Source organism: Drosophila bipectinata, chromosome 3L (assembly GCF_030179905.1).
Source record: "Drosophila bipectinata strain 14024-0381.07 chromosome 3L, DbipHiC1v2, whole genome shotgun sequence".
NCBI classification, from domain to species: domain Eukaryota; kingdom Metazoa; phylum Arthropoda; class Insecta; order Diptera; family Drosophilidae; genus Drosophila; species Drosophila bipectinata.
In genome coordinates this window covers 22112112-22134960 of record NC_091738.1, presented here as the reverse complement: position 1 = coordinate 22134960, position 22849 = coordinate 22112112, and the positions used below count along the sequence as shown (strand labels likewise).

At 35.9% G+C, this 22849-nt stretch overlaps 3 protein-coding genes across 3 annotated transcripts; all 3 read left to right on the top strand.

The window, feature by feature from the left end:
- The first annotated feature begins 6135 nt into the window (after positions 1 to 6135).
- On the top strand, positions 6136 to 7000 carry LOC122322305 (uncharacterized). Its single transcript, XM_043214037.2, has 2 exons — positions 6136 to 6293; positions 6349 to 7000. The coding sequence occupies exon 2, from the start codon at positions 6358 to 6360 to the stop codon at positions 6928 to 6930; it is 573 nt and encodes a 190-aa protein (XP_043069972.1). The 5' UTR covers positions 6136 to 6293; positions 6349 to 6357; the 3' UTR covers positions 6931 to 7000.
- A 3215-nt stretch (positions 7001 to 10215) lies between these two features.
- LOC108131520 (uncharacterized) lies at positions 10216 to 11068 on the top strand. Its single transcript, XM_043214060.2, has 2 exons — positions 10216 to 10361; positions 10417 to 11068. Exon 2 carries the CDS (start codon positions 10426 to 10428, stop codon positions 10996 to 10998), a length of 573 nt encoding a protein of 190 aa, XP_043069995.1. The 5' UTR covers positions 10216 to 10361; positions 10417 to 10425; the 3' UTR covers positions 10999 to 11068.
- A 3203-nt stretch (positions 11069 to 14271) lies between these two features.
- LOC108131523 (uncharacterized) lies at positions 14272 to 15134 on the top strand. The gene is made up of 2 exons (XM_017250422.3): positions 14272 to 14429; positions 14485 to 15134. The coding sequence occupies exon 2, from the start codon at positions 14494 to 14496 to the stop codon at positions 15070 to 15072; it is 579 nt and encodes a 192-aa protein (XP_017105911.2). The 5' UTR covers positions 14272 to 14429; positions 14485 to 14493; the 3' UTR covers positions 15073 to 15134.
- Positions 15135 to 22849: the final 7715 nt, after the last annotated feature.

Sequence of the window (22849 nt, the reverse complement as noted above, 5' to 3'; positions counted from 1 at the left end):
CCTAAAATATGCTTTATCGCACGGAAAAGCTGAAAAAGTCCAAAGCTGGAAAAGTCCTTAATGAAAATATTTGTTTAAAAAATAACCGGAGTGCAAAAATGTAACATTTGACTTTTTTAAAGTTTGGTGTGTCATTTTCTTTAACTGCTATCAAATGGCATGTAGCTTTTCTAAATAAACTTGGCCCTTGCTTAATACGGATTCTTTTTTCACGAACTCTGTCTTACACGGTTACAAATTTTCTGCCATCCGGATGGGGATGCATGACTGATTTTTTTTTATAACAAGAAAGAAAAGCTAACTTCGGGCAGAGCCGAAGTGTATATACCCTTGCAGTTAAAACCGGATATATATCGCAAAAATCGGATATAGTTGGCCGCTCCTTATGGGAATATGAATATATAATCCAATTTATTACAATACAAAATCTAAAAAAAGTCCCAAACTTCTATCTTCAAACATACCAAAGTTGGTATTTCTACCAAAATAGAAAAAAATGTTTGGCAAAACATTACGACATGCCAAATTTCATATGGATCGGCCGACTATATCCTATAGCTGCCATATCACTGAACGATCGGAAATGACCCAACTTTCGTGTTTTTGAAGATAGAAAGCTGGAATTTAATACAGATTCTATTTTTGGTCAGTTGATCCAACCTACCAAATTTCATAAGGATCGGCCGACTATATCCTATAGCTGCCATATAACTGAACGATCGGAAATGACCCAACTTTCGTGTTTTTGAAGATAGAAAGCTGGAACTTGGTACAGATTCTATTCTATATTCCGGTTTTAACTGCAAGGGTATATCAACCTCGGCTCCGCCCAAAGTTAGCTTTCCTTTCTTGTTTTTTTCTTCCAATACAACAAAAATTTGTTGCTGAAAATCCGTACCTTTCAACTTTAAAGGTTACATAAAGTGTGGGTGGAAGAGATGAGTACCGGGTATAATATAGTCGGGAAACTCGACTATAGTCCTTTCTTGTTAAAAAGTGTAACCTACAAAAATTTACCAATAAGTCTGCACATACACAAATAAAAAGTTACATACATACATAAGTATGTACATACGTTTTATTTCGCAGCTATGTAAATTCATTCTGGTTTGTTCCTTTTTTTATTCGGAAAAAGGGAAAAAATTACTATTTCCCACGATTTTCTACCTTACTAGAGTTGGGCCAGTTTTAATGCGAAGGTGGTAAAAAAAGTAATCAATCGTTTCCAAAACATTCGGATTTAAAAGTACATAGATACCTACATATGTGCAGAGAAATAGCTCCTTAAACTTTTTTGAGAGATCTATAATAGAATTGGTCAACGCAGTGTTTCCAAAATTCCTTAAAAATAAAGTCTTTGATTTTTGGTATCCCTAAAATTTGAATCTTTTAAGCCTTCCCTCGCTAGCGTATTGCATTCGTACCCTCTTTGGTCGCTTGATTGATATGCCAATGAAGCAAGCGGCATGCTAAACTATACATGAAAAAATTCACAAAAAACGTTCGTTAACTGTTATGCAAAACTGGCTGAGGTACGCTGCGGCGAGTAACCGGCGAAGTAAACAAATGCAGATGGGGGCCAGATAAATTGGCAAAGAAAAGCCCACCCGCTGCTTTGCTCCCTCTTGAATTCCTCAGGGTGCAATTTGAATTGTTTCACTTTTTTAAATTTTTCTGGGAAAAATAGTAATAGTTCGGCGCCAAATAAAATTACCTAAATACTTTGTAAAACTACCTATCAACTTTGGATGAAATCTGACCCCGTAGATTTTTGTACTTTCTGCAAAGGTATAAGAAAATATTCGAATCGGAACATACGAACAGCTTTTCTAATTACATACATCTGACTACTTGTAGAGTGAAGGGATCTATTGTTTCGAATATTTTGTGATAAGCATCACATGCATATATGTATTATTGATCAGGATAACTTTTTGATTGGATATTATTCGCGGTTTTAAGTCTTAAAGACTTGAGCAAACGTCCTTAAACACCGAATAGGAACAAACTCAAACAACAAAGTGCTTAAAAAATAATGTAAATAGTCTTTATTATTGAAAAAAAATGTATTTCTCGTGCGTTGTTCTCAAGATACCACATATTCCGGCTTTTACGCCCAAACTCATGTGGTAACACGGAGCTAGACACTACTGGACAAAGCTATTGGGAAAATCAATTAAGAACGTTAAACTTTTAAAGATCTGTGCTGATTAAATCTAGTGTTTTATATCAACATAAAGTTCAAATGTACTTTATAGGGTCCAACAGTATTTCCTCAAAGCTTTAAGATGGAATTTCCCGCATTTTTAGAAGAAAACCCAAGGTAAAGAATTGGGATTTCTGCAGTTTTTTTTTTTAAATTTGTTTGACTAAATATCAAATTTAGACTTACCCCAGTCAAAAATTGCTTATCATTGTACAGCGATGTATGAGATGTCAACGTGGGAGATATGGCAGGAGTGACAGAACTTTCTGTACTAAAATAAGCAAGAAATGAACTACCTGAAAATACAAAAGTTCTTTCTTTGTTAAAATTTGCACTCAATAATACTTTTTCAGTATATTAATAATATATGTACATGCATATATAAATACAATTATTTCTTACAACACTAATTCACTAAAAATTTTCAAAATAACCTAAAAATTATATTATTTTATATAACATATTTCCATCCAACAGTACTTAAATTCGTGTCACCACCCTTTCAGGGCCATTGCAACACCCCAACAAACTACCGAACCAATTCTCTATGTTACATACATTCGCACGACTACAATATACCCTTGAGTACCGGGTATAATTATGATTTTGAAAAAATTAGAGGGCATTATAAATTTATTCAAAAGTATGCAGCGCAGTGAAGAAGACATCTCCGACCCTATAAAGTATATATATTCTTGATCAGGATCACCTTCTGATGAGCATGTCCGTCGGTCCGTCTGTTTCTACGAGAGTCACAGTCTTAAAGCGTTCCGGAGCAATAGTGTGCCCTTCCCTTGCGTTTATATATTTACACACTGTTACTCCCAAGCGCTGGTAAAATTGCACTGACTTGTTTTGGGAAAAACGTTATGACTTTAACAATTTTCATATAATACCCTTGCAGAGGGTCATATAACTGAACCCATTTTGTTTTTGAAGATAGAAAGCTGGAACTTGGTACAGATTATATTTTTGGTCAGTTAATCCGATCTACCAAATTTCATAACGATCGGTTAACTATATCTTATAACTGAAATATATCTGAATGATCGGAAATGGTTTTTGGTAGAAATACCAACTTTGATATTTTTGAAGATAGAAGCTTGGGACTTTTTTTTATATATTTTATTGTAATTGATTGGTTTTATGATGATATTCTCATAAGGACCGGCAACCTTTATCCGATGTTTGCGATTTATATCGGCTTTTAACTGCAAGGGTATATCAACTTCGGCTCCACCCGAAGTTAGCTTTCCTTTCTTGTTCAGTGCTATTTTTGGCAAAATAATACGCCGTGCCAAATTTCATAAGGATCGGCCAACTATATCCTATATCCCATATAACTGAACCATCGGAAATGACCCATTTTCCGTTTTCGGTTTTAAAGATAGAAAACTGGAACTTAGTACATATTATATTGGTCAATTAATCCGAGCTACCAAATTTCATAACGATCGGCCGACTATATCTTATAGCTGCCAAATTACTGAACGACTGGCCACGATCGTTAGGGCCGAGCATGGCTGATCGTTGGGCCAGAATTGGCAGGCGCAACTCGGCACGGTAGTTGTGGCCGCGGGTGGCTGGGTTCTTCTAACAATTGTCAGGTTGATGGATCCACAAAAATTTTATTGTAATTAGTACCTTACATCGATTTTTTAATAGAAATTCTGAAACGTTAACCACGACTCTTTCACCGGATTGACAAATGAATCACAGCGGAATCATGGAGCTGAAAATTTGAAGGCAGTAACGCAGTTGAATGAAAATAGTAAATTTTGAGCTCATTCGAGCGATTTCTTTGGCACTCCTGATTGTTTAATAATTTCGAAAAATGCCCTACATGGTATGTAGTACATAGACTTCTGCATGAATGTATCCAAAATGACAAATGAATCATTTATTCTAAAAGTGGGCACACTTTTTTTTCAGCACAGTATATTTGGGTATGAATGAGTAGGGTAGTATTTTTTGTTTTATTTGACAGTTTTCACACTCATTCCATAGTTGTACAGCTATTAATGAGTACAGGTAAATTAGTGTGCCGTAGTCAACTCACTGTACAGTGTTTTGGTGTTCAGTTGACTTACTGTACAGTGAGAGAAACTTCATGACTGGAACATACACATAAATATTTCTCGTGTTTATGTAATGTCTGATTAAAAAATTTATTTGTATTTTCGTTTCAAATGTATTTATTATAAAATAGTGTATTTACAAATTATTAATATTAAAATGAATGCTTATTACAATAATTATTTTATGTTATTAAATTATCTTTATTTAAATTATTAATGTTGTAATGAAGAAACATTATTTTATTGACCATGTCCTCAGATGTGGCAATTTTGGCCCGTTTTTCGCAAATTAAATTTTTGGCAACAGAAAATGCCCTTTCCGATGCTGCACTGCTCGCGGGAGCTGCTAGTATCTTGCAGCTAATTTGATAAAGCAGCGGAAAACGGTCTTTATTTATTGACCACCACTGCAGAACATCAAAATCTTCCCTATGCGCTTTATTAACATTTTTATAAGTTTGAAGCTCATCCTGAATATCCGATAAAATATTGGTGCTTTGAATGGGTTCTGAATAGTCTGCAAATATGTTGTCTATGACTTCCGTAGGTTGAATTAATTTTTCAATGTCATCGTTTTGGCTATTAATATGAATATTAATCATCATTTCTTCTACTTGATTAAAAGTTTGGTCCTTTTCTAATTGTGAAAATTTAGCTAATTTGTTGGTGGGTGGAAACAAAAACAGGGCAATGTTGTGAAACTTTTTAAGATTTTGTATAACTATCGAGTCTATGTACTCTATGGTAAAAGCTTTAGTTTGCATTTTTTGACTATTTCCAAATCATTTTGTATTGGTGAGGATATTTTTTTTGAATTATTGATGTGTGGAACAGTTAAGTGCAATGTTGGATAATTGCTTCCCTCCAGCTTTTTGGAACACATTTCAAACGGAGCAAGAAGCTTGACCATTCCGCTAATATTGTTTAAATTTATGTCTTGGATTCTTGAAATTTCATTTTTATCCACCAAAATCTGCGAAATTTTCATCCAGTTTTGCTCAACCGACTTCAAATATTTTATTCCAACGAGTTGGACAGTAGCTTTTTAAGGTGCTTGTTAAGTTTTGTCCAGACTTTTTAAAATATTTAACAAGCTTGCTGCAGCGATTAATCAAATGCAGCAATTCTGGTACTTCATTCGCAATTTTGCAAATCACATTGTGGATTAAGTGATTTGCACAGTGTATTGAGCTCAGTCCGTTGAAAGCTGCTTTCTATACTGCGTGCAAAGGAAAGTATAAAAATGAATTTATTGTTTTACCTATATGTACCAGTTATAGGTTATACCTATGATATGTATAACCAGTTCTGGCTGAAGCTTTATAAAGAGGGCAAGTTGTTTGGAAAATTAAATTTTCTTTTAATTTATAAAACCAAAGATCTCGATCGAACAGTCATTGCGGTTTTCGGAATCGGGTCGACGATACCCTCCGATGCTATGGTATCCGAAGCTCTGGTCACGTGCCCCGTATTCATGGTGGGATTCGGATTACGAACCGGTCCCATCAGAGAGGCATTACGGACTGGGACTATTACATTCCAGATTTTGCGGCGGTGGCTGTAGGGTTCCTGAAGGACGAATACTCCAGTCGCTGTAGTTCTCGGTAAAGGTGCGTCTGATCAAGGGTTCCATTCCCAGACTTTCACGAAAATCGCGTGAAAATCCTCCGGCTTGCGGTAATCTCTACCAAAATTAAATCAGAAATCATTAAAATTCTGAAGTGCCCTTACAGTCAGTCTCAAAGTCAGTAAGAATGTGCAATAAAAGATTTGAGGCACCGTTTTCATTGAAAAATTTTTATAAAAATTACCGACCTTTTTACCGACCATTATCGACCTTAAATGCCTAACAATAGTAGGCGATGAAAACAATTTAAAACCAATCGCCCCAAACTCAACTCCATTTTTAAAAAGAGCTCCTACTGCTCAGTTGTGCTATAAATTTTAGTAAGCTTTTAAACATATCTAATACATTTGATTTTACAAATAATTTAAGGTTCTATCGAGAAGTAAGTAACTTAATATACAAAAAATAATAAGAATAATACATATAGCTATTTTTAGTTGGACAACATGGATGAAGTCTATATCATTGCAATGATGATTTCCCTTTTTTGCCATATGAATAATCTCTTCTACAATCTCACCGAGGGCACCATGGAGTCGATTGTGTTCATATTCCTCACTGTGCTGGCTTTGAAAAAAATCTTTAGCCAAGATGTGGACTACAATCCAAATGTTTTGGAGAAGATTGCGCAAGTCCTGATCCTCTGCATAGTGGTCCAAGTCCTTTTGGTCGTAGCGTGGTTTCCCCTCAGCGTAACTGTTCATTACCTCGTTAAAATGGCATGCCATTATTGGCTCTGGGGACGAGGCTGGATGTTCAAGCGAGTCAAGGATAATGCAGCGTCCCTTATCCTAGTGGCTTTGGAGTTGGTTGCTCTCTTCAGGGGCTTCGAGATCGACGATATGCAGCGACTTTTTGGTTCAAAGGATGACTTAATCTCAAGAAGTGTCATTGCGATAGTGGAAGAACAGAAAAAAAGGGTTTGGAAGCGGATGAAGCGAAATTCGCGCAACGGAAGGAGTACCATCAGATCCAAGATCAGAGATAACCACATACTTGGAGAAATTGAGTCACGTTAGGACTAGTTTACCAGAAACCATTTTGTACAAGCTTTTGAAATAAAAATACATCCGATATATGTAAAACTAATATCGCTGAAAAAGCCACCTTTTAGTTTCAATCTTTTAACATCATAAAGTGGAAATTCTCCAGAAGGAGCTGCAAGGAACGCAATTTCGGTTCCATTTGGATTGGTATCTGCTCCAAATTTTGACAAAATAATAATAGTACCCTCTGCGAGGGTATAAAAACCTCAGGTTTATACTTTGTGGGGTCGGAGATGATTTATTCTCTATGTTACATTGTACATTCACAAGACTACATACCATATGCAGTTCCTTTGTTTAAAATATAAAATATTTTATTATACCTTAATACCTCTCTTACTACTTGGTTACCACATTATAAAACAAGAAAGGAAAGCTAACTTCGGGCGGAGCGAAAGTTGATAGTATACCCTTGCAGATTACTTATTGCATTTTTAAAGTGGTGGTTAGGGTGACTTTTTTGTCGGTAAGTGTGTATGCGAATTTCCAAAAAATATGTTAACCATGACTGGGTGACATCGATTTTTTATTTGTGTGTTTTAGAAGTATAAGTATTACACATAATATAAGTTTTTATACTTGTTGTATTTTGTATTAGTTTAGTTTTTACACAAAATCTATATATAATGTGCCAAAGAAGATACAAGTTATGAAAGAAAATAAATAGCAAAATAAATTATTCAGTTAAAAAATAATTGACATTTTCTATGAATGTACATAGTAATTATACTTTAGTTACATTATACTTTAGTTACATTTAGTTACAGCTAAAAGACAGCTATTAGAAATCGTCCAGTAATCTAAAAGTTAAGAGTTCTTAAGACTCTTCAAAAAATAAGGGTGTAAGCGGAATTCGAAAGCGATAGCTTTTCCTTAATTTGCGCAGAGCAGTCGACTCCACGAGTACAAAATCTCGTAAAAATGGAAGTACATAGTATGTACTTAGACTTCTGCATGAATGTACTCATTTGTGACATAACAGATCTGTACAGTAGTGTAGTGTTTTAAAAACACTGCACTCATTCTATACTGTACAGTGTACTCTATAGGTCGGAACAAAGTAGCACAACATTTTCAGTGTACTCACTTCGAGTGAGTACAGTATATCGTTGTACTTGTCGTTAGTGAGTACTAAATTTGTGCCTTTTCCAACACACTGTACAGTTTTTATGTCGACGTGTACAACTATTTGACGTGTACAAATATTTTTTCAAAAAGTTCATAAATATGGATTTTAAGGAGAACGACGCTCATGCAATGAACTCTCAAGATAGCGTAAGTTTTTGTCCAAATATATATGTTTTGTAACATAGTCTATGTGTTGTTTTATTTGTTTGTGATTGTCTTTTGTATGTTTGTGGCTATTTAGTGCCAGAGAACCAGGTTTTAACACATGTATTAAAACCTAATTATTTGCAATCAGGACAAAACAACGGAATCCTCTTTTAAAGAGTACGCTGCCACGCTAAAATCCAAATTATTAGCTGGTGAGGTTAAGCCTATTGGTTCACGTGGTCGGAGCAAAGTGTGGGACACATTTTCTAGACTAGATGCAGTAGTGTGCAACATATGCAAAAACATTTACAAATTTGAAAAAAGCACATCAAATTTAGTAAAACACAAGTGCTACATTATGGCCAAAAGCCGAAAGCGCAGTAATCCAGTCGTTGATGTACCCACAGACACCAAAAAGAAGTGCACAAATCTGGCAACGGAGTGGACAATAAAGAATTGTCGACCGTTTAATTTAATTTCGGATTCTGGTTTAAAAACTTTGGCACAGTTTTTTATTTCTGTCGGTGCGAAACTAGGAGAAAACGTCAATATTGACTCCTTATTGCCGCATCCCACAACTATATCGCGAAACATTTGTGCGCTTTATGATTTTCACTTTAATGAAGTGAAAATCGAAATTAACGAGCATAAACAATACGGATATAGTATTACTTCGGATATCTGGACGGACGATTTCTTTAAGGAATCTTACATTTCATTAACAATGCATTATGTCAAAGAAGGCACTCTTAAAAACCGCCTGCTAGCAGTAAAATCAATGGGTGGAGCCTCTTGTACCGGTAAGAAGTATAACATTGGAAAATATAATAACAAACTATTTATATATGTATATATGCATATATTCTAAAATACCCAAATTTCTTAGGTAATGAAATAAAAAACAAAATAAAGCGAATCTTACGTGATTTTGGATGTCATTTATTGATGGACGATCCAATAATTGTAACCGACCGAGGAGCTAATATGAAAGCAGCTTTCAACGGACTGAGCTCAATACACTGTGCAAATCACTTAATCCACAATGTGATTTGCAAAATTGCGAATGAAGTACCAGAATTGCTGCATTTGATTAATCGCTGCAGCAAGCTTGTTAAATATTTTAAAAAGTCTGGACAAAACTTAACAAGCACCTTAAAAAGCTACTGTCCAACTCGTTGGAATACAATTGAATACAATCTGCGATGGAAATTTCGCAGATTTCCATCCAGTTTTGCTCAACCGACTTCAAATATTGTATTCCAACGAGTTGGACAGTAGCTTTTTAAGGTGCTTGTTAAGTTTTGTCCAGACTTTTTAAAATATTTAACAAGCTTGCTGCAGCGATTAATCAAATGCAGCAATTCTGGTACTTCATTCGCAATTTTGCAAATCACATTGTGGATTAAGTGATTTGCACAGTGTATTGAGCTCAGTCCGTTGAAAGCTGCTTTCTATACTGCGTGCAAAGGAAAGTATAAAAATGAATTTATTTTTTTACCTATATGTACCAGTTATAGGTTATACCTATGATATGTATAACCAGTTCTGGCTGAAGCTTTATAAAGAGGGCAAGTTGTTTGGAAAATTAAATTTTCTTTTAATTTATAAAACCAAAGATCTCGATCGAACAGTCATTGCGGTTTTCGGAATCGGGTCGACGATACCCTTCGAAGCTATGGTATCCGAAGCTCTGGTCACGAAAATCACGTGAAAATCCTCCGGCTTGAGGTAATCTCTACCAAAATCGAATCCGATCAGAACCAGATAGCCCACCAAAAAAGAACACTTACATGCAGTAGCTGCGGCTTGAAATTAAATAAGAAAACATTAAAATTCCCAAGTGCTCTTACAGTCAGTCTCAAAGTCAGTAAGAATTTGCAATATAAGATTTGAGGCACCGTTTTCATTGAAAAATTAAACTTTTATAAAAATGACCGACCTTTCGACCATTATCGACCTTAAATGCCTAACAATAGTAGGCGATGAAAACAATTTAAAACAAATCGCCCCAAACTCAACTCTATTTTTAAAAAGAGCTCCTACTGCTCAGTTGTGCTATAAATTTTAGTAAGCTTTTAAACATATCTAATACATTTGATTTTACAAATAATTTAAGGTTCTATCGAGAAGTAAGTAACTTAATATACAAAAAATAATAATAATAATACATATAGCTATTTTTAGTTGGACAACATGGATGAAGTCTATATCATTGCAATGATGGTTTCCCTTTTTTGCCATATGAATAATCTCTTCTACAATCTCACCGAGGGCACCATGGAGTCGATTGTGTTCATATTCCTCACTGTGCTGGCTTTGAAAAAAATCTTTAGCCAAGATGTGGACTACAATCCAAATGTTTTGGAGAAGATTGCGCAAGTCCTGATCCTCTGCATAGTGGTCCAAGTCCTTTTGGTCGTAGCGTGGTTTCCCCTCAGCGTAACTGTTCATTACCTCGTTAAAATGGCATGCCATTATTGGCTCTGGGGACGAGGCTGGATGTTCAAGCGAGTCAAGGATAATGCAGCGTCCCTTATCCTAGTGGCTTTGGAGTTGGTTGCTCTCTTCAGGGGCTTCGAGATCGACGATATGCAGCGACTTTTTGGTTCAAAGGATGACTTAATCTCAAGAAGTGTCATTGCGATAGTGGAAGAACAGAAAAAAAGGGTTTGGAAGCGGATGAAGCGAAATTCGCGCAACGGAAGGAGTACCATCAGATCCAAGATCAGAGATAACCACATACTTGGAGAAATTGAGTCACGTTAGGACTAGTTTACCAGAAACCATTTTGTACAAGCTTTTGAAATAAAAATACATCCGATATATGTAAAACTAATATCGCTGAAAAAGCCACCTTTTAGTTTCAATCTTTTAACATCATAAAGTGGAAATTCTCCAGAAGGAGCTGCAAGGAACGCAATTTCGGTTCCATTTGGATTGGTATCTGCTCCAAATTTTGACAAAATAATAATAGTACCCTCTGCGAGGGTATAAAAACCTCAGGTTTATACTTTGTGGGGTCGGAGATGATTTATTCTCTATGTTACATTGTACATTCACAAGACTACATACCATATGCAGTTCCTTTGTTTAAAATATAAAATATTTTATTATACCTTAATACCTCTCTTACTACTTGGTTACCACATTATAAAACAAGAAAGGAAAGCTAACTTCGGGCGGAGCGAAAGTTGATAGTATACCCTTGCAGATTACTTATTGCATTTTTAAAGTGGTGGTTAGGGTGACTTTTTTGTCGGTAAGTGTGTATGCGAATTTCCAAAAAATATGTTAACCATGACTGGGTGACATCGATTTTTTATTTGTGTGTTTTAGAAGTATAAGTATTACACATAATATAAGTTTTTATACTTGTTGTATTTTGTATTAGTTTAGTTTTTACACAAAATCTATATATAATGTGCCAAAGAAGATACAAGTTATGAAAGAAAATAAATAGCAAAATAAATTATTCAGTTAAAAAATAATTGACATTTTCTATGAATGTACATAGTAATTATACTTTAGTTACATTATACTTTAGTTACATTTAGTTACAGCTAAAAGACAGCTATTAGAAATCGTCCAGTAATCTAAAAGTTAAGAGTTCTTAAGACTCTTCAAAAAATAAGGGTGTAAGCGGAATTCGAAAGCGATAGCTTTTCCTTAATTTGCGCAGAGCAGTCGACTCCACGAGTACAAAATCTCGTAAAAATGGAAGTACATAGTATGTACTTAGACTTCTGCATGAATGTACTCATTTGTGACATAACAGATCTGTACAGTAGTGTAGTGTTTTAAAAACACTGCACTCATTCTATACTGTACAGTGTACTCTATAGGTCGGAACAAAGTAGCACAACATTTTCAGTGTACTCACTTCGAGTGAGTACAGTATATCGTTGTACTTGTCGTTAGTGAGTACTAAATTTGTGCCTTTTCCAACACACTGTACAGTTTTTATGTCGACGTGTACAACTATTTGACGTGTACAAATATTTTTTCAAAAAGTTCATAAATATGGATTTTAAGGAGAACGACGCTCATGCAATGAACTCTCAAGATAGCGTAAGTTTTTGTCCAAATATATATGTTTTGTAACATAGTCTATGTGTTGTTTTATTTGTTTGTGATTGTCTTTTGTATGTTTGTGGCTATTTAGTGCCAGAGAACCAGGTTTTAACACATGTATTAAAACCTAATTATTTGCAATCAGGACAAAACAACGGAATCCTCTTTTAAAGAGTACGCTGCCACGCTAAAATCCAAATTATTAGCTGGTGAGGTTAAGCCTATTGGTTCACGTGGTCGGAGCAAAGTGTGGGACACATTTTCTAGACTAGATGCAGTAGTGTGCAACATATGCAAAAACATTTACAAATTTGAAAAAAGCACATCAAATTTAGTAAAACACAAGTGCTACATTATGGCCAAAAGCCGAAAGCGCAGTAATCCAGTCGTTGATGTACCCACAGACACCAAAAAGAAGTGCACAAATCTGGCAACGGAGTGGACAATAAAGAATTGTCGACCGTTTAATTTAATTTCGGATTCTGGTTTAAAAACTTTGGCACAGTTTTTTATTTCTGTCGGTGCGAAACTAGGAGAAAACGTCAATATTGACTCCTTATTGCCGCATCCCACAACTATATCGCGAAACATTTGTGCGCTTTATGATTTTCACTTTAATGAAGTGAAAATCGAAATTAACGAGCATAAACAATACGGATATAGTATTACTTCGGATATCTGGACGGACGATTTCTTTAAGGAATCTTACATTTCATTAACAATGCATTATGTCAAAGAAGGCACTCTTAAAAACCGCCTGCTAGCAGTAAAATCAATGGGTGGAGCCTCTTGTACCGGTAAGAAGTATAACATTGGAAAATATAATAACAAACTATTTATATATGTATATATGCATATATTCTAAAATACCCAAATTTCTTAGGTAATGAAATAAAAAACAAAATAAAGCGAATCTTACGTGATTTTGGATGTCATTTATTGATGGACGATCCAATAATTGTAACCGACCGAGGAGCTAATATGAAAGCAGCTTTCAACGGACTGAGCTCAATACACTGTGCAAATCACTTAATCCACAATGTGATTTGCAAAATTGCGAATGAAGTACCAGAATTGCTGCATTTGATTAATCGCTGCAGCAAGCTTGTTAAATATTTTAAAAAGTCTGGACAAAACTTAACAAGCACCTTAAAAAGCTACTGTCCAACTCGTTGGAATACAATTGAATACAATCTGCGATGGAAATTTCGCAGATTTCCATCCAGTTTTGCTCAACCGACTTCAAATATTGTATTCCAACGAGTTGGACAGTAGCTTTTTAAGGTGCTTGTTAAGTTTTGTCCAGACTTTTTAAAATATTTAACAAGCTTGCTGCAGCGATTAATCAAATGCAGCAATTCTGGTACTTCATTCGCAATTTTGCAAATCACATTGTGGATTAAGTGATTTGCACAGTGTATTGAGCTCAGTCCGTTGAAAGCTGCTTTCTATACTGCGTGCAAAGGAAAGTATAAAAATGAATTTATTTTTTTACCTATATGTACCAGTTATAGGTTATACCTATGATATGTATAACCAGTTCTGGCTGAAGCTTTATAAAGAGGGCAAGTTGTTTGGAAAATTAAATTTTCTTTTAATTTATAAAACCAAAGATCTCGATCGAACAGTCATTGCGGTTTTCGGAATCGGGTCGACGATACCCTTCGAAGCTATGGTATCCGAAGCTCTGGTCACGAAAATCACGTGAAAATCCTCCGGCTTGAGGTAATCTCTACCAAAATCGAATCCGATCAGAACCAGATAGCCCACCAAAAAAGAACACTTACATGCAGTAGCTGCGGCTTGAAATTAAATAAGAAAACATTAAAATTCCCAAGTGCTCTTACAGTCAGTCTCAAAGTCAGTAAGAATTTGCAATATAAGATTTGAGGCACCGTTTTCATTGAAAAATTAAACTTTTATAAAAATGACCGACCTTTCGACCATTATCGACCTTAAATGCCTAACAATAGTAGGCGATGAAAACAATTTAAAACAAATCGCCCCAAACTCAACTCTATTTTTAAAAAGAGCTCCTACTGCTCAGTTGTGCTATAAATTTTAGTAAGCTTTTAAACATATCTAATACATTTGATTTTACAAATAATTTAAGGTTCTATCGAGAAGTAAGTAACTTAATATACAAAAAATAATAATAATAATACATATAGCTATTTTTAGTTGGACAACATGGATGAAGTCTATATCATTGCAATGATGATTTCCCTTTTTTGCCATATGAATAATCTCTTCTACAATCTCACCGAGGGCACCATGGAGTCGATTGTGTTCATATTCCTCACTGTGCTGGCTTTGAAAAAAATCTTTAGCCAAGATGTGGACTACAATCCAAATGTTTTGGAGAAGATTGCGCAAGTCCTGATCCTCTGCATAGTGGTCCAAGTCCTTTTGGTCGTAGCGTGGTTTCCCCTCAGCGTAACTGTTCATTACCTCGTTAAAATGGCATGCCATTATTGGCTCTGGGGACGAGGCTGGATGTTCAAGCGAGTCAAGGATAATGCAGCGTCCCTTATCCTAGTGGCTTTGGAGTTGGTTGCTCTCTTCAGGGGCTTCGAGATCGACGATATGCAGCGACTTTTTGGTTCAAAGGATGACTTAATCTCAAGAAGTGTCATTGCGATAGTGGAAGAACAGAAAAAAAGGGTTTGGAAGCGGATGAAGCGAAATTCGCGCAACGGAAGGAGTACCATCAGATCCAAGATCAAGGATAACCACATACTTGGAGAAATTGAGTCACGTTACGACTAGTTTACCAGAAACCATTTTGTAAAAGCTTTTGAAATAAATTTTGGATTGGAATCTGCTCCAAATTTCTGCCTTCAATTTCAGCTCCATGATTCCGCTGTGATTCATTTCAATCCGGTGAAAGAGTCGTTTCTATCTTTAGGATACAGTCGGCCGATCCCTTTGAAATATGGTACAAAAATAAAGTGTCCCAATATCTATTATATTTCGACCAGGTAGTATGAGCTACGTGCGCCCCAAATGCGACAAACGCTTTAAAAATACTTACTTACGGCAAACGGACAGGCAAGGAGTATGCCGAATGGTCCGGAGAGACTTTTCTTACTATGGCGTTGGTGATCTGGCATTGGCGAAAGTTCTTGAACCTGTGAATGCCGATGGTTTTAATTTTCTAGTATTTTTTTTTTTTAATTTAGGTAATAAATTATTTGCAGAAAAATGGAATATCAACATTAGACTGGCCAGGCAGTAGTCCTGAATTCTATCCGATTCAAAATCTTTGGCATATTTTAAAAGTTAAAGTACATTAAAAGAAACCCAAAAAAAATAAGAGAATTTAATTTGACAGTGGAAGGTGTTAGTTACAAAAACATAATTAAGGAAACTATCGAACACTATCGTAGATTTTATGCCATTAAGAATAAAGGCCGTATTAAAAACTCAAGGAAGATAAACTAAATACTAAAGAACTAAAACAAAATTATTTTTGAATGCTTTAAGTACTAATATATTAAAAAATAGTTTTCAAAAATTTTGGTTGCCTTGGAATTGTTAAAAAAAAAACCATGTTTGTTTGCCTATATTTATGTTAATTTCATGGAGTATTGAAGTATACGTTTAATATCCAAATAAAACAAAATGATATTTAAAAAAACACGTTTTTGATTAACATTTATATGGATTTCATCGATTTAAAACAAATTTACTCAATAAATTAAACGCTGGCTGAAAAAAAAACTAAAAAAATATTATTTTCTGCCTGTCCGGATTTTATTGTCCGCTACTGTATTTATAGAAGATCAGAAAATAAAAATTGAAAATTCTTTGCAACTCACGATAATTGATGGAAAAATATGTAGTGCTTAATGCACTGCGAAACATCCTCAGCAAAATACTACATATGTGAAGCAACTCTAACTCAAACTCTAACTTATATGTATACTTAGAATAACTTAGATGTATGCCATACGATTCTTTGAGTATTTCCTTCATATATCTAAAAAACTGGACCAAAAAATTTGGCAAATACGCTCTGAAGAAGCTAGGAGGAAATTCTTAATTCTTAAAAAATTTATTCAATCAGAGTTCCGAGCAAAAATGGTCTTAATTGTCGACAATCCCGAGGCAGGCGGAAGCGGAACGTCTAACGATGGCAATACTGACAGGGCATATTTTAATAATCCTGATATGTCTGCTATTATAACAGGTGTTGAAAAGAATTTGATAAGATGCTCAACAATTTTTCAAGCCATGTCATCAGGCTACAATAAAAATTCTGCAATATTCGTAGAGTATGCATTAGAAACAGCAAAACTTCTTATCATTAAATATCCGTGGTACTTCCTTTCTGCATCGGTCCATAAAGTGTTATTACTGGACCTGCCATTACAAAAAATTGTTTAGTCTTAATTGGAGAGCTTTCTGAGGAAGCTGCAGAGCCAAAAAATAAAGTCATAATTGTTTAGTCCTGACGAATACCGATTTATTAAACAGCTTACTTTTAAGTTCTGATCCTTTTATTGCCGGTCAAAGAAAACTTCAATGCAAACCAAAGTCCAAGCTTCTTAAATCAGCTATTGATTTACTAGGCGAAACTATGTAAAACATGATTTTTGTTAAACATTCATGTGTATGTTTGTCGAATTGTTCCTACACATATCTATATATGTATATAAAATATTCGTGTCACAGTTTTTGTTACCATACCCCTTCGCAACGGCTATACGATTCTCATGAAATTTTGTGAGCTTATTGAGTAGGTCTGAGAATTCGCCAGCATCTATTTTTCATCATCTTAAATCCTGTTCGACATACCAAAAATCGCATATAAAGTGAGTTACTACCTCATCACACTGACAAACTCACGCTACCATAGCATCTTAACTCAATTTAAACTGGGGCAAAAATCCTTCATCATACAGCTCTGGGGCACTGCTTTCGAAAATAGAGCCCTTCGAATCGCCACTGGGGCCCACGTCTATCATGACAATCGCACCATCCACGAGGTTCTCAATTTCCCTTGGGTCAAGGACGAGATCCAAAGAAGCAGCGCACGTTACATGCAGAGGCTTCATAATCACCCGAACCTGTTGGCCAGCTCCCTGCTGGACAACAGCGAGCAGCCCAGAAGACCAAAAAGGACACATCCGCTGGACCTCCCCTTACTACTCTAATTTATTTCTACCATATTAATATTTAAAATTATCTATAAGTGAAGTTTATGTGATAACATTTAATGGTTGTCCCTAAGGGACAGTTCCTAAAGGAAAAGAAAAAAAAAAAATTCAGTAAATAATGAAAAGTGGGTCACTTACGATAACGTAAAGCGCAAACGGTCGTGGTCGAAAAGCGGTGAAGCGGCCCAGACGGTGGCCAAGCCTGGATTGAGGTTCTTCTAAGTGTTTGGTGGGATTGGGAGGGAATAATCCAAACGCTCAATTTGGACCTGTACTGCCAACAACTGGACCGCTTGAAGACAGCACTCATGCAGAAGAGGCCATCTTTGATCAACAGAGGCCGAATTGTCTTCCACCAGGACAACGCCAGGCCACACACATCTTTAGTGACGCGCCAGAAGCTCCGGGAGCTCAGATGGGACGTTCTTTTGCATCCACCGTATAGTCCGGATCTCGCACCAAGTGATCACCCTGTTTCTGTCTATGGCGAACGCGCTGGGTAGTCTGAAGTTGGCCACAAGAGAGTCGAGCTTTTATGAGAGGGGCATTATGAAGTTGGCATCTTGTTGGGAACTCGTCATCGAATAAAACAGCGCATATTTGACTTGAATCGCATTATTGTAACCAATTTTATGAAGAATTGAAAATTTAATAAAAATACCGCAAGACTTTTTTAACTACCTAATACATTATTTCTATTTATGAGTGTTTTGTACAGTGAGCATTGCCAAGAAAACACAAAGGGGGTGATTTGAGCCGTGATATGTACAATTAGACCTCGAAACATGCAAAATAGAAGATCCGAAAGAACCGAAGAACAAATCCAGAAACAAAATACTGATGTACGTGTTAGAATAGCGCAATTGCCTCAAGAAGAGCCAGAAGATACACGAGCTGAACGCAATAAAGTCAGGAGATTAGCACCGAAGAACGGAAGAACAAATCCAGAAACAAAATACTGATGTACGTGTTAGAATAGCGCAATTGCCTCAAGAAGAGCCAGAAGATACACGAGCTGAACGCAATAAAGTCAGGAGATTAGCACCACGACAATGACGTCGTTTCACAGTCAATAGACGCAAAACATATGACCAACAACGACAACATTTATATTTGATTCATTCCTGCGTCTAGCATTCTAGTACGAGCCTGATATTGGGTATTATGCTCACTCAAAAGTGGTAATTGGTGCTATGGACAAGGAGTATCCGCATTGTCATGCTCTGAAATTTCAAAAATGAGCCAACTGGCCCAGTGGGATGTGTTGCGCGTCAGGAAAAGTGCTACTACCAGAAATTGAAACACCACCTTAACCATTGAACGGCTTACTTATCGGCACGAATCGGTATAGCCGTGTCGGAGGAGTATGGTAACAAAAACTGTGACACGAAAATATTATATATATAATTATAAGTCTAGAACTGAGTAAATTTTGTACAGAAATTATAAAATCATCTGGTGGCAAAAAAACGTTTGCCGAGTCAGCTAGTATGTAAATATTAAAGGATAATCATGTAAATATAGAAAATTTATTTATTTTATGTTCGTTTTTGTTAAATACATTTATAATTTATGTCATTATTATTTTAAGGCGAATTAGTTTGCCGGCAAAAACGAGTTTGCTCGTTTTACACTGTTTGCCAGGTTATATACGAAAATTTCCAAAGTATTTTTGCATCAAAATGAAAAAAAAAAAAGTTTTTTTTTATATAAAAACTGAATATTAGACCGATTGTTTATTTGGCATTTATATGATATAGTGGTCCGATCTGCCTGATTTTAACATATTATTTTAGGATAAATAGAAGTCAACTAGAAGTTTATATGGCCGCTCTCCCCATACAAGCCCCATACACACACTGTGTGATGTTAAGGTAGTTTTTTGCTGCATAGCATCTTCACTTAATAAATAAATAAATCAAAATAAAATATAAAAAATAAACTGTTGGTGAAAGAGATGAGTACCGGGTATAATATAGACTATAAACTCGACTATACCCGTCCTTTCTGTTTTGAATTGCTTCTAGGAAAACTATTCTTTAATTTTGTATGCTTTCGATTTTAAACGGGGCGAACTCTTTGGTCGACTATACCGGTCGACTATGCTAAATACATGAACGCTCGCGAATTTCAGAACTTTCGTATAATTCAAGAAAGATGCCTGTTTTAAAAATTCGTATTAAATAAAATTGGTACTAGAAGAAGAAACATCAGGTCAGCTCCAGTGTTCCCTTTTAATTACTTTAGGTTATATGTTACCTTTTATGCCCAGACATCGCCACATTCTGTTGGCCACACCCTGGGGCTCTACATAATTTCCCAAATTTCAACAGTGGGCTGCCCACTTAGCAACTAGACAATACTGACGTTGACTTATGGCAAGTGGTTCTGTTTTTGCTTTAGCCTTTGTTGCCCGCCAGTCCACAAATTGACGTTTCCCAAATTTTAAGAGGCAGGCCAAAGGCCGCAGAAAAACAAGAGTACGGGTTGTAGTCACTCAAACCTATTCACTCATGCATTCTTTGTCGCTAAAAGTTTAATGTTTTTTTTGCTGCCTTCATTACACTGAGACCTCCTGGAAAACGACTTCGACATTTGTAAATAACTTCAATTATGTCCTCGATTTAGATCAGTGGTCAGTGGCCAATATCAATACAATCATTGATATGATTTTGATAATGATTTTAAATTTGAATTCATTACTATTAGTAACGAATAGAATAGAAAGTACGCAGGGAGCATGACGTTTCATACGTTTATACTGTGAATGAGTGGCAGAGCTCGGACACAGAAATTTCCTATGTCCCTTCAATAGGCCCTGCCGACCACTGATTTAGATGGTCACTCCATCTAGATGTCATATTAGATACTACGAAACACTACTCAATTTTTGGATACGGCCATGCCATAGAATTTGTTTGGCATGAAAACATTTTATACCTGATATTCGTAGAGACAAGAGTACATTGTAGTCGTGTGAATGTATGTAAAATAGAAAAGAAATCGTCTCCGACCCTAAAAAAAATATAAAATTCTTGATCAGCATCTACAGCTGACTTGACATAGCCATGCTTGTGTGTCTGAATGAACGCGTGGATCTCAGAGACTGTAAGAGATAGCTATAGACTAAAATTATGAAACAAAAAACAAAAAGTTTTAGAGGGCCACCGGCGCCGGTACAGGAAGGTTTTTTTCTTGAAACTTTTGATGCTAAACTATTTCTATAGTTAATATAAGTCTGAAAAACAAATCGTCTGATTCTTGGAGGAGATACCCATATACATACATACCCATACCCATATAGATACCCATATACCCATATATAAAATATCTCTTACAAACGGGATACAATTTGGAACGCGTGAATCTCGAAGACTAAAAAATAGAACTATCAAAACTTAGGAACTTGAGATCGTATGATATCCGCGCAGATCAAGCTTGTGTCAAAATTTTGCCAATGCCACTCTTGCCCACGAAACAGAATTCTGATGTTAGCACAAGTTCATTAATGTTTTTGGAAAATGTTTTGCTGCCAAGCTGTTCCAATAGATTAGGTGTAGATAAGCACACCTACAAATTAAAATGCAGCCAAATCGGATAATTTTTAGGGGAGCTATAGACTTTTTAGTCTGTTTTCCCTACTGAATCGGTAGTATGACCGTAGTGGGGCTGAAGTTGTTATTTTGCCAAAGCGCAAGAGTATGGAAAAAAAATATTTTCGGTTAAAGTTTAAACTATAAAGGTTAGGTAAATTGTGGGTGGAAGAGATGAGTACCGAGTAATTTGATGAGAGATGAGATGAGTAAAATTTAGTGTCAAAATGTCTAAGCTTACATTCCTTTTTTCTTTCATTAAAAGTAAATTTTCTAAAAATATATACAGAAAAAAGTGACCAAATAATATAATCTGTAGGAGGATTTTTTTTTGAGTGTACCAATCTGTTCTTCCACAGCATGGAAAGTGGAACACCGCACGTACCTCGGACATCCTGTTATAGTTCTAAGTACGCGATTCTGCAACACCTGGATGCGTTTACAATTTTATTTGGCTGCGATCCCTCCAATTAGTTTTCCCTAAAGCCAAATTGGCAGGATGCTATGCGCATGTTTCGCCCTTTTCCGGCAAGAAGCTTCTTCTATTGAATAGCCAACGGAGCTGTGTATTTATGATATTACATTTTTATACCCTTGCAGAGGGTATTATAATTTTGTCCAAAAAGTGTGCAACCCAGTGAAGGAGACATCTCCGACCCTATAAAGTATATATATTCTTGATCAGGATCACCTCCTGAGTTGATATGAGCATGTCCGTCTCTCCGTCTGTCCGTCTGTCTGTCTGTTTCTACGCGAACTAGTCTCTTAGTTTTAAATCTATCGACTTGAAACTTTGCACACACCCTTCTTTCCTTTGCACGCAGAATATAAGTCGGAACGACCGGGATCGGCCGACTATCGGGATCCTATAGCTGCCATATAAATGATTGATCGGAAATGGTATAACTTTGGTGTTTTTAAAGTTAGAGAGTTCAAATTTGACATGAGAGCTAATTTTACGACAGCAAAACATTACGACATGCCAAATTTCATAAGGATCAGCCGACTATATCCTATAGCTGCCATATAACTGAACGATCGGAAATGACCCAACTTTCGTGTTTTTGAAGATACAAAGCTGGAATTTAGTACATATTCTATGTGTAAGGATCGGCCGACTATATCCTATAGCTGCCATATAACTGAACGATCGGAATTGACCCAACTTTTGTGTTTTTGAAGATAGAAAGCTGGAACTTGGTACAGATTATATTTTTGGTCAGTTAATCCGACCTACTAACTTTTATAACGACCGGCTGACTATATCTTATAGCTGCAATATAACTGAACGATCGAAAATGATTTTTGGTAGAAATACCAACTTTGGTATTTTTGAAAATAGACGTTTGGGACTTTTTTTTAGATTTTATATTATAATAAATTGGGTTATATTATCGTATTCTCATAAGGATCAGCCAACTATATCCGATGTTTGCGATATATATCCGGTTTTAACTGCAAGGGTATATCAACTTCGCTTCCGCCCGAAATTAGCTTTCTTTTCTTGTTAACAATGAACTTGAGATGTGACTCAAAAGTAAGTCGCTCATCCAAAGTAATGCCAAGATATTTTGCTTCCTTTGGCTGCTCTGTAGTAACTTCCTCTAGCAGAACTTGAGGAGTTTTAATTATGTACCTATTCACTGTGAAACAACGGTTCGTTGTTTTCAGCTGGTCGATCTTCAAATTTGCACTTGAATGAAATCCAAATTTCAAACACCGTTTGCCCCAAGCTTCAAGAGTAACAAGATACCTTGAAGTCCATTAGAAGCTTCTCTGTGTCAGCTGGAA

Excerpts from the sequence above, each read along its gene's own strand:
- LOC108131523 (XM_017250422.3), top strand. The coding sequence starts at position 14,494 with ATGGATGAAGTCTATATCATTGCAATGATGATTTCCCTTTTTTGCCAT.
- LOC108131520 (XM_043214060.2), top strand. The coding sequence starts at position 10,426 with ATGGATGAAGTCTATATCATTGCAATGATGGTTTCCCTTTTTTGCCAT.
- LOC122322305 (XM_043214037.2), top strand. The coding sequence starts at position 6,358 with ATGGATGAAGTCTATATCATTGCAATGATGATTTCCCTTTTTTGCCAT.